This window comes from Procambarus clarkii, chromosome 52 (assembly GCF_040958095.1).
Source record: "Procambarus clarkii isolate CNS0578487 chromosome 52, FALCON_Pclarkii_2.0, whole genome shotgun sequence".
Taxonomy (NCBI): Eukaryota; Metazoa; Arthropoda; class Malacostraca; order Decapoda; family Cambaridae; genus Procambarus; species Procambarus clarkii.
In genome coordinates this window covers 5625234-5637851 of record NC_091201.1, presented here as the reverse complement: position 1 = coordinate 5637851, position 12618 = coordinate 5625234, and the positions used below count along the sequence as shown (strand labels likewise).

General features: G+C 43.1%; 1 protein-coding gene across 1 annotated transcript; it reads right to left on the bottom strand.

Annotated features, from left to right (window-relative positions):
* Positions 1 to 6221: 6221 nt before the first annotated feature.
* Positions 6222 to 8274, bottom strand: LOC138352043 (uncharacterized transmembrane protein DDB_G0289901-like). Its single transcript, XM_069304219.1, has 2 exons — positions 8168 to 8274; positions 6222 to 7338 (listed from the first exon to the last, which is right to left on the bottom strand). The coding sequence occupies exons 1-2, from the start codon at positions 8272 to 8274 to the stop codon at positions 6222 to 6224; spliced, it is 1224 nt and encodes a 407-aa protein (XP_069160320.1).
* Between the last annotated feature and the right edge of the window lie 4344 nt (positions 8275 to 12618).

Genomic DNA, 12618 nt, shown 5'->3' with positions numbered 1-12618 from the left:
TTCTCTATGTTGTGATGAGTGGCTTGGGCATCACATCTTTAGCCCCATTATTGTGGCTCATCGTCTTAATACGACATTAATGACGATTTTGACGCAGAAGTGAAGAGATATCTACTTGATATCTACTTGATATCTACTTGATATCTACTTGATGACAAGAACAACACACATTTGCGCTTCTGTGTGATGGAATATTGTGGGTTCTGGCCGTGACGGGTTCAATGTGAACGCGTACTGGCCGTGACGGGTTCAATGTGAACGCGTACTGGCCGTGACGGGTTCAATGTGAACGCGTACTGGCAGTGACGGGTTCGATGTGAACGCGTACTGGCCGTGACGGGTTCGATGTGAACGCGTACTGGCCGTGACGGGTTCGATGTGAACGCATACTGGCCGTGACGGGTTCGATGTGAACGCATACTGGCCGTGACGGGTTCGATGTGAACGCATACTGGCCGTGAGGGGTTCAATGTGAACGCGTACTGGCCGTGACGGGTTCAATGTGAACGCGTACTGGCCGTGACGGGTTCAATGTGAACGCGTACTGGCCGTGACGGGTTCCATGTGAACGCATACGTTATAAAAACAATATGTGAGCTACAGCGGGCGAGGGCGTGAACGTGTATACATATTCATAACACAAGTTCCACATATTGATTGGCACAGAACATGTGAGAATAAGTTTGCATAACGGAGTTGCAAACATGTTCTATGGTTAACAGCAGTATAGGTGGCTTGGATATATACTTGTCACAACATCGCGCGTGTTTTTATATACCAACTATATAGATGCCGCACCTGTGGCAGGTAAAAACTTTCTTTTTTTAAGAAACAGCGCCATCTGTTGCACGTAAGTGTAATACACGCTGTACTAAATATGTTACGAAAGAGACAATGTTTTCACTGTTTCCGATTGCAATGATAAATTGAATTTTCATAGATTTTGATTCATTTTCATTTAAATATTTTGTGTGACATTGCGTTGGAATTGTGCCGTGTTGATTACCATACTGTTCATTTCGTGAGTATAAGAATAGATGCCACACCTGTGACAGGTAAAAACATACATTTTTTGAAAAACAGCGCCATCTGGTGCACATAACAGCAACACGCTATACTAAATATGTTACGATTCCATTTCAGTGTTTCCGATTTAATTGATAAATTGAATTTTTATAGATTTCGATTTATTTTCATTTTGATTTTATTAGTTTGTGTGACATTGCGTTGGAATTGAGCTGTGTTGTTTACCACACTGTTTATTTTGTGAGTATAGTTTATTTTTGTATTTTTTCATTGTGTTTCATTTCATTTTTTAACTGTTTTCTTATATTTCATTGATGGGAACATCAGATCATTTGGGAATGCTTCAGATGAGGGAGTGGGGAGGACGAGGGGACGGGGGAGTTGGGGATGGTGGGGAGGACAAAGGGATGGGGGAGGGAGGGGAATGGTGGGGAGGAAGAGGGAAAGCTGATTATATCAGAAAGAGCTCCTTCCGTGAAAGGTTCAAACGATAGAGTGACAGAACAATGACGAGTCCAGTACTGTGACCAAATGACCACCAGACTATTATAAGTCATTAGTAGCCGAAGGTATTCCCACCCAATGACCCTAGTGTCTAGTGTACATAGGGTATAGTCACCCTTTGTTACTTCTTATTGTAAAGATTAAGTTTATTTTCATGTGTCTCAGCCAAGTCTCAGGAATTATTTTGTTGTTATGATTGCTATTATAAGTAAAGTATTTAATTGTTGATGTTATTTATTTACTCCTGCAACTTTCACATTGCAAAGGTCTTTAACAGTTTTATTTACTTTGCTTTATATATATTTTTATTTAGTGTGCGTGAGAGCCTTTGTCGTCCGCCAGGTGTTAGCCGCACTACTGGTACGAGAATTGTCGTCCGCCAGGTGTTAGCCGCACTACTGGTACGAGAATTGTCGCCCGCCAGGTGTTAGCCGCACTACTGGTACGAGAATTGTCGTCCGCCAGGTGTTAGCCGCACTACTGGTACGAGAATTGTCGCCCGCCAGGTGTTAGCCGCACTACTGGTACGAGAATTGTCGCCCGCCAGGTGTTAGCCGCACTACTGGTACGAGAATTGTCGTCCGCCAGGTGTTAGCCGCACTACTGGTACGAGAATTGTCGCCCGCCAGGTGTTAGCCGCACTACTGGTACGAGAATTGTCGCCCGCCAGGTGTTAGCCGCACTACTGGTACGAGAATTGTCGCCCGCCAGGTGTTAGCCGCACTACTGGTACGAGAATTGTCGTCCGCCAGGTGTTAGCCGCACTACTGGTACGAGAATTGTCGTCCGCCAGGTGTTAGCCGCACTACTGGTACGAGAATTGTCGTCCGCCAGGTGTTAGCCGCACTACTGGTACGATAATTCAACCAACTACGAACCACTTAGTGTGATGAAAGGGAGCAGTAGAGCAACAGAAGTACACTTACATCGCATCAGGCTTGGATACCCATGTGCATGGGAAATAGGCTTACAGGTTCCGGAAGATGAGAGGAAATGTCAACACCTTCGAGAATTTCCCGACAGACCACTGGAACATTATCTAACACAGTGCACAGTTACAACCACAACAGACCACTGGAACATTATCTAACACAGTACACAGTTACAACCACAACAGACCACTGGAACATTATCTAACACAGTGCACAGTTACAACCCACAACAGACCACTGGAACATTATCTAACACAGTGCACAGTTACAACCACAACAGACCACTGGAACATTATCTAACACAGTGCACAGTTACAACCACAACAGACCACCGGAACATTATCTAACACAGTACACAGTTACAACCGCAACAGACCACTGGAACATTATCTAACACAGTGCACAGTTACAACCACAACAGACCACTGGAACATTATCTAACACAGTGCACAGTTACAACCACAACAGACCACCGGAACATTATCTAACACAGTGCACAGTTACAACTACAACAGACCACTGGAACATTATCTAACAGTGCACAGTTACAAACCCATCAAGATTTCAACTTAGATTCAACAGAGCAGAAGAAGTTGTTAAACACATGGGACAAAATCTTACTGAAGCGACCATACGAGTCATAAATACTCAAACTCCGCCCAAGTAAAACAGAAACAAGCAACACTTAGTGGGCCAGCCAGAGGCTTAGGACCCGCCCAGTGGGCCAGCCAGAGGCTTAGGGCCCGCCCAGTGGGCCAGCCAGAGGCTTAGGGCCCGCCCAGTGGGCCAGCCAGAGGCTTAGGGCCCGCCCAGTGGGCCAGCCAGAGGCTTAGGGCCCGCCCAGTGGGCCAGCCAGAGGCTTAGGGCCCGCCCAGTGGGCCAGCCAGAGGCTTAGGGCCCGCCCAGTGGGCCAGCCAGAGGCTTAGGGCCCGCGCAGGAATATCCCTGCAAAAAAAAAAGTTGCACTACTCGAGGACGTCACATTACCGTGGGGGCGTGTCCTAGGACGTCACATTACCGTGGGGGCGTGTCCTAGGACGTCACATTACCGTGGGGGCGTCTCCTAGGAGTCTGTCTTAGGTAATGCTCTAAGTGCTCCTAGTTCCTTGGCTTAAAGTTGTGTTAGGTTGTTTACTTGGCTCTTACACTTGTTTGCATTTCAGAACTCATTTTGAGATTTTTGTCATTGTTGACTAACTCTATTTACATTGCAGGTGTGGCAATTTGTCAGCTGTTTATTAGATTGACTTTTGATTATGTGATATTTTATGCACAAATTAATGCTCTTATGGTTAGTCTTATTAACCTTAGCTATGCAGCGATGAGTCACAATAACGGGGCTAAAGTTGACCAGACCACACACTAGAAGGTGAAGGGACGACGACGTTTCGGTCCGTCCTGGACCATTCTCAAGTCTTGAGAAGACAAGCAATCGCAATCGACTTGAGAATGGTCCAGGACGGACCGAAACGTCGTCGTCCCTTCACCTTCCAGTGTGTGGTCTGGTCAACAAACCTTAGCTATATCTTGTTTACCCGTAGTGATCTTGTCCCTACAGGAGTAGTTCACTCAGACAAATCACCCCCTTCCTCCGCCCACCCCCCCCCCCCCCCTAGGTACTGTGGTACTTTGGTTTGTCTCCGAACTATAATGTTCAACTTTGCAGTATAAACTTAGGAGGACGTATTAGGCTATCGTGCTTTTCGCATCCAAGGCTGTAGTGTACGTTTGGGACGCGTACAGCCGTTCTCGTCACACTCGTTCAACACACTCGTTCTCGTCACACTCGTTCAACACACTCGCCACAGTGTTGACATTCTCCGCACCCCTCAGCCGTCGTTCAAGGTCTGTGATTAATTACCCAGGTTGGGAGTTTACTGTTCTATTCCAGAGCACAAAGAATTGTAACTCTGCAGTTAATTACCTAATTTTCAGTAGGACAACTCTTGCCTTTATCCTCGTCATTAATAGAGTACCGGGACATCTATACACATTCCTTATCTTATACTACCTCGATATATTCATTTTTGTTTCTCCAAGTCCTTACTAAAGTCCAAGAGTTAGTTATATTTCAATGAATCTTATTTGTTTCAGTAACTTAGCTTGTAAATCTATGATTGGCCTTCAGGATAGTTAGAGTTGCCAGTTCAACACCAACCATCGTCGTGCATGTTGCCTCATCATACTTATGTCACTCTAATAATCCTCACGTATTGGTTCACTTACAGGAAGATACTCTCATAATTCTTCCAGTTTGTATTACTTGTCTCTGTACTTTAACCATGTTTCGCCTACCCGCCTTCCGTTCCAACCCGGAGGTTACCTTGAGGTGCTTCCTTGGCTTTGCGTCCCCGCGGCCCGGTCGTCGACCAGACCTCCTGGTTGCTGGACTGATCAACCAGGCTGTTGGACGCGGCTGCTCGCAGCCTGACGTATGAGTCACAGCCTGGTTGATCAGGTATCCTTTGGAGGATGGAGGATGAGGTTGCTAACCTAATTCGTGCTACTCGAACAGAATTACTGATATTAACCACAGACTCTCATCTCTCACCCCCCCCCCCACCATGGAGCCAACAAAACCGAACTCGATAATATGATTTTAGATTATTTGGTTGATAATGATGTCATCACTTCAGAGCTGCAGGAACATCACATTGCCGGTAAAACTGCGCTCGTCGTCATGAAACTGGAGATGAAATTAGCCCGCATGGAAGCCCAGGCTATAAAACGAATATGAAAGTTGAACAAAACAAGAAGCTGAGGATAATGTGAACGGGAGAATAAACAACTACGGCTCCACGAACATGGAGTTGCCATGTGAACGCGAGAGGGAACAACTAGAACAAAGAGCAGAACTAGAACATCAACGCGAACAAGAACAATTCCGGCTCTACGGGCAAAGAGTTAAACTCCCAGAACAAGAAGCTGCCAGGGCGCTCCGCTTAGAGGGAGAGAAGGCTCCAGCCAGGCTTGAGCTCCGACGTCAGGAACTTGAAACTAGCCAGACCACTGAGCGCCAGGAAGCAGAAGCCTCCCTCCCGGTACGTTTCAGTGATTAAAATGATGCTTTTGTAGAGACAGAGGTGGACTCATTCTTTACCCCATTTAAGGCTTTAGCTACTCAACTCATTTGGCCTCAGAATCAGTGATCGGTACTCCTCCGAGGTCATCTTACAGGAAGAGCTGCCTTAACCCTCAGTACTCTTGCTACCAAGACTGATTACCAGATACTGAAGCAAGCTTTTCTAGATGCCTCTCTCTTACCCACAGAAAGTTAATAAGCAACGTTTCAGAGATTATGTTAAATCCAGTACCACCATCTATGTAGATTATGTACTGACGATGACAAGGTACTTTATGAAGTGGCTGGAGTCGGCCCAGATCACCACTTTTTCAGAATTAATTAACCTCACACTCCTGGAAGAATTTACGCGGAAGAATTGGCTAGGTCATTGAAGTGACGTCCTTCTTATGACATCTGAAACATGTTGATTTGCCTAGAGAGATTTGGCAGCTATTTATAATTTTCCAGATAGTGTTCACCTTGACAAACCACCGGCTTCCTGTCCCCCGTCGACGCCACTACACAGATGATGCCCCTGAGGTAAAAATATCCACTTACAAAGCACATGTTCGCAAATGATAACGATGTTGACGCAATACCTTATCACAGAGCTGCTGCAATAATTGCTTACAGTGTTGCTGTAATACTCATTGTATTATGGTCTTCACAATGAAGCAAAAATGATCTCGCCTTTTCTATAAATATGACGCTAATGTTAGCTTATGTTTGGTAATGCCAATATTCTCGCTGGTAGATGGAATACTCCCACTGGTAATACCAATATTACCACTGGTAATACCAATATTCCCACTGGTAATACCATTATTACCACTGGTAATACCAATATTCCCACTGGTAATACCAATATTCCCACTGGTAATACCAATATTCCCACTGGTAATACCAATATTACCACTGGTAATACCAATATTACCACTGGTAATACCAATATTCCCACTGGTAATACCAATATTCCCACTGGTAATACCAATATTCCCACTGGTAATACCAATATTCCCACTGGTAATACCAATATTACCACTGGTAATACCAATATTCCCACTGGTAATACCAATATTCCCACTGGTAATACCAATATTCCCACTGGTAATACCAATATTACCACTGGTAATACCAATATTCCCACTGGTAATACCAATATTCCCACTGGTAATACCAATATTACCACTGGTAATACCAATATTACCACTGGTAATACCAATATTCCCACTGGTAATACCATTATTACCACTGGTAATACCAATATTCCCACTGGTAATACCATTATTACCACTGGTAATACCAATATTCCCACTGGTAATACCAATATTCCCACTGGTAATACCAATATTCCCACTGGTAATACCATTATTACCACTGGTAATACCAATATTCCCACTGGTAATACCAATATTCCCACTGGTAATACCAATATTCCCACTGGTAATACCATTATTACCACTGGTAATACCAATATTCCCACTGGTAATACCAATATTACCACTGGTAATACCAATATTCCCACTGGTAATACCAATATTCCCACTGGTAATACCAATATTCCCACTGGTAATACCAATATTCCCACTGGTAATACCAATATTCCCACTGGTAATACCATTATTACCACTGGTAATACCATTATTACCACTGGTAATACCAATATTCCCACTGGTAATACCATTATTACCACTGGTAATACCAATATTCCCACTGGTAATACCAATATTACCACTGGTAATACCAATATTACCACTGGTATCACGTGACTCGGGGACGCAATATACACTGCCCAAGGACTTGACTCGTATGCTAATAGATGTTATGAATTATCTCTGATAATCCATCATTTCTCTCTTGTTAAATATATTACTTTTGCCAATGAGGAGCCAATGCGTACTTAACTCATATTTATGGGCTATTCCTCACGCATTTGTGTCAGAATTATAGACATTTGTAGCTCTGTTGCGTACCAACATATTGTTCTGGTACTGGTATTGCTGTATAGAGTCCTAACCTGTTTATATCTAGAACCAATACAGCTATAATCATAAGTTGGAACATTTGGATTTGTTCCTGATATATCAGTCAATATTACTTTTTTTCTGAAACTATTAGATTCAATAGTTCGTGTTAATTTGCATCATAAAGGAAGCAAATGTTGTCTATGACTTGTTATGCCCAGTTAGGAACTGGCTGCCCCCAGTGATTTCAGTATAACAACATCTCTTTAAGGGAACCTCAATAAGCACAAGGAACAACACTGTTAAACATCAAATCACCTTAGTAGTAGTTTTGACGACAGATAAGAGCATTTTTGGTTTGAGGTAAATGCTCGTACATGGAGCATGGGGGTGCGACAATAAGGAGCGTCTGCTCTGATTTTTGGATGAGCCAGAGAACCTAGGATATAGAGGCTTATATTAGCATAGGTCTACAGTACTCAGGTAAGATTCTGGCGAGGTCAGACGTTAGCTCTGGGCCCCGCCTCTAGAGTTAAACTGTTATAATTTTGTAAGTATTTAAGCTTTATTTATAACATTTAAAACCTAGAGACATAAAAGAGAGTCAAACAATCAACTGTAGTTCTTGGGCTCCAGTTCTAGCTTTAGAATCCGGTTCACCATTGTAGTTTCCTTACTATACATCGGTGTATATCAAATTTAAAATATTTAACCTCGAGACGGAATCAAGGAATGAGATGAAGTTCTTGGTCTCTGGCTCTAGCTCCAGGACCCGGATCTCCATTGTAATTTCATTTCTATTTAGCGTTAGATAGATTAGTGCATATAACGGATTCTATGGGTGCCCCCCCCCCCATCAAATTTTGTGCAATCATTAGACACTTTTTCACGAGGTCCTTGTTGGGGCGTCAAAATGGAATGAAGTATTTTGTCACAAAATGTTTAAAAATATATATATATATATAATTTTATGAAACCTTTTAGCAATTATATACATGCATAGTATGTGTATGTGTATAATTATATGTTTGTTTGACTACATGTATCTGTACTTTAAAATTTTACGTAAAATTTAGATGCAAAAAAATGTCAGTATTGTATAAATGACACGAACACGTCTACTATAACGTAAGTGAAATCGGTATTAATATTGGAACAGTTCCTAAGGTCTTCCCACTAAGGACAGTGTCAAGTGGTTAAGGTAATCTTGCCACTGACGCAACATAATCTTGCCCCAATGTTATGCAGTTCATCCTCTTGTTCATCCACTTGTTCTTTACCACCTCACCCAAACAGAATATAAGCCTGTGCTGAACATGGTAAACCTTACGGGCTCACCATAGCCCGTGCTACATGGACACTTCGTTCTGAGTAGCTAAATCTGAAACAACAACAACAACAACAACATGGTAAACTGAAGTTACAGCCCCGCTCCTGTGCCAGGAGTTGTGGTGCAGTGGGTTAAAGGCGTACCAGTTATGCCAGTTGCTGTAAGGCTTCTGTGCTGGCTAGGGTTCGAATCTCCTTGTGGGAAAGTGTTCTAAGGTTGTATATATATATATATATATATATATATATATATATATATATATATATATTATTAAATATGACCGAAAAAGTAAGATTAATAATTCTAACACGAATTTTCTCAATCTTTCGTACATTTCGCTTCACTGTTGGAGGTAAATCAAAAATCAATTCTTCAAAATTCATTTTTATTTCTAGTCTGACGCGACACGAGCGCGTTTCGTAAAACTTATTACATTTTCAAAGACTTTAGTTCACAAATACACAACTGAATAGAACTTACGCATCTCCGATTTTATATCTACATTTGAGTGAGGTGGAAGGGGTGATGTGGCATTAACACAAGACAGAACAAGATGTGGTATTAATAGGGTATTAATTTCATCAACACAAGACAGAACAAGAGTATTAATAGGGTATTAATTTCATCAACACAAGACAGAACACGAAACAATGGATATTGAATAGAAGTGTTTGTAGAAAGCCTATTGGTCCATATTTCTTGATGCTTCTATATTGGAGCGGAGTCTTGAGGTGGGTAGAATATAGTTGTGCAATAATTGGCTGTTGATTGCTGGTGTTGACTTCTTGATGTGTAGTGCCTCGCAAACGTCAAGCCGCCTGCTATCGCTGTATCTATCGATGATTTCTGTGTTGTTTACTAGGATTTCTCTGGCGATGGTTTGGTTGTGGGAAGAGATTATATGTTCCTTAATGGAGCCCTGTTGCTTATGCATCGTTAAACGCCTAGAAAGAGATGTTGTTGTCTTGCCTATATACTGGGTTTTTTGGAGCTTACAGTCCCCAAGAGGGCATTTGAAGGCATAGACGACGTTAGTCTCTTTTAAAGCGTTCTGTTTTGTGTCTGGAGAGTTTCTCATGAGTAGGCTGGCCGTTTTTCTGGTTTTATAGTAAATCGTCAGTTGTATCCTCTGATTTTTGTCTGTAGGGATAACGTTTCTATTAACAATATCTTTCAGGACCCTTTCCTCCGTTTTATGAGCTGTGGAAAAGAAGTTCCTGTAAAATAGTCTAATAGGGGGTATAGGTGTTGTGTTAGTTGTCTCTTCAGAGGTTGCATGGCTTTTCACTTTCCTTCTTATGATGTCTTCGATGAACCCATTGGAGAAGCCGTTATTGACTAGGACCTGCCTTACCCTACAGAGTTCTTCGTCGACTTGCTTCCATTCTGAGCTGTGGCTGAGAGCACGGTCGACATATGCGTTAACAACACTCCTCTTGTACCTGTCTGGGCAGTCGCTGTTGGCATTTAGGCACATTCCTATGTTTGTTTCCTTAGTGTAGACTGCAGTGTGGAAACCTCCGCCCTTTTCCATGACTGTTACATCTAGAAAGGGCAGCTTCCCATCCTTTTCCATCTCGTAAGTGAAACGCAGCACGGAACTCTGCTCAAATGCCTCCTTCAGCTCCTGCAGATGTCTGACATCAGGTACCTGTGTAAAAATGTCGTCAACATACCTGCAGTATATGGCCGGTTTCAAGTTCATGTCGACTAAGACTTTTTGCTCGATGGTACCCATGTAGAAGTTTGCAAACAGGACACCTAGGGGAGAACCCATGGCGACCCCATCTACTTGCTTATACATGTGCCCATCCGGGCTCAAGAAGGGTGCCTCTTTAGTACAAGCTTGGAGTAGTTTCCTCAGAATATTTTCTGGTATGTCAAGAGGAGTACAGGCTGGATCACGATACACTCTGTCGGCTATCATTCCGATTGTCTCGTCCACAGGTACGTTGGTAAACAGCGATTCTACGTCCAACGAGGCTCTTATCCCTGTGGCCCGTGTGCCCCGCAGTAAGTCAACAAATTCCTTTGGAGACTTCAGGCTGAAGGCGCAAGGAACATAAGGAGTCAGCAGGCCGTTGAGTCGCTTCGCCAGTCTGTACGTGGGTGTGGGTATCTGGCTAATGATTGGCCGAAGTGGGTTTCCAGGCTTGTGCGTCTTGACATTTCCATACGCATATCCAGGTTTATATTCCCCAATGATCTTTGGCAGGTGGAGTCCGGATTTCTTGGCGTTCACAGTTTCGATCAGTTTGTTGACCTTTGCTTTTAATTCGGCTGTAGTGTCCTTCGTTACCCTTTGGAACTTAGTTTGGTCAGAGAGTATGATGTTCATTTTCGCCAGATATTCGTCTTTTTTAAGAATGACATATATTGGCGACTTGTCACCTCTCCTGACAACTATCTCCTTGTTCTCACGAAGGTTTTTAGCTGCCGCTTTAAGCTCGGGGGACAGTATGGTGCTTCTGTAGTTGCCTCGATTCTTTCCTCCTTCTGCAATAAGTTCTGCTTGTAAGGTATCTTTGGTAGTGACCTTCTTAACGAAGGACACTACAGCCGAACTCTCCGATTGGTGGGGAGGACTCTCTCAGTCCTCCCCACCAATCCCCCCTCCCCAGTCCCCTCGTCTTCCTAACCATTCCCCACACCACCGTCCCCACGTCTTCCTAACCATCAACCCACTCCCCTGTCCCCTTGTCCTTCTCATTCTCCATTCCCCTGTCCCCTCGTCCCCACCATTCCCAACTTCCCCGTCCCCTCGTCCTCCCCACCATTCCCCACTCCCTCGTCCGATGCATTCCCAAATGATCTGATGTTCCCATCACTGAAATATAAGAAAAACAGTAAAAAAACGAAATGAAAAAAATGAAAAAATAAGAAAAGAAAATATTCTCACGAAATGAACGGTATGGTAATCAACACAGCTCAATTCTAATGCAATGTCACACAAAATAATTAAATCAAAATGAAAATAAATCGAAATCGATGAAAATTCAATTAGTAATGCAATCGGAAACATTGAAATGAAATGCAGGCGATGAGTCACAATAACGTGGCTGAAGTATGTTGACCAGACCACACACTAGAAATTGAAGGGACGACGACGTTTCGGTCCGTCCTGGACCATTCTCAAGTCGATTGTGATGAGGACAGGTAGGGACAGGCATTAAATAGGCAAGAGAGAGCTGAGGAGGAAAGTCAGGTGTAGGGGATAGTAGTAATGAGAACTGCAGCAGGCCTATTGGCCCATACGAGGCAGCTCCTATTATCCCCTACACCTGACTTTCCTCCTCAGCTCTCTCTTGCCTATTTAATGCCTGTCCCTACCTGTCCTCATCACAATCGACTTGAGAATGGTCCAGGACGGACCGAAACGTCGTCGTCCCTTCAATTTCTAGTGTGTGGTCTGGTCAACATTGAAATGAAATCATAACATATTTAGTATAGCGTGTGTTACTCTTACGTCCACCAGATGGCACTGTTTTTCGAAAAGAGCATGTTTTATCCTGTCACAGGTGATGCATGAATATAGTAGGTATATAAAAACATGCGCCTATTTGAATGCAATGTCGTGTCAAAATTACAAAGCAATCGGTAAAGAGGTACCGAAGATTTCCCTCACATGAGAAACGCATGAAAAACACAGTTTTTTAAAAAAGCATGTTTTTTCCCATCACAGACGTGACATCTATATAGTATGTATATAAAAACCCGCTCCAATCTGAATGGAACGTTGTGTGAAAATTTCAAAGCAATCAGAGAAGACCTTTCGGAGATTAGCGATTTTGAACTAAC

What these genes read in the sequence shown, in the direction of transcription:
- LOC138352043 (XM_069304219.1), bottom strand. Translation starts at nt 8,274, where the DNA reads ATGGAGATCCGGGTCCTGGAGCTAGAGCCAGAGACCAAGAACTTCATC. An exon ending in TTGATATACACCGATGTATA is followed by an intron (nt 7,339 to 8,167) that starts GTAAGGAAACTA and finishes AACATCTATTAG; the next exon opens with CATACGAGTCAAGTCCTTGG.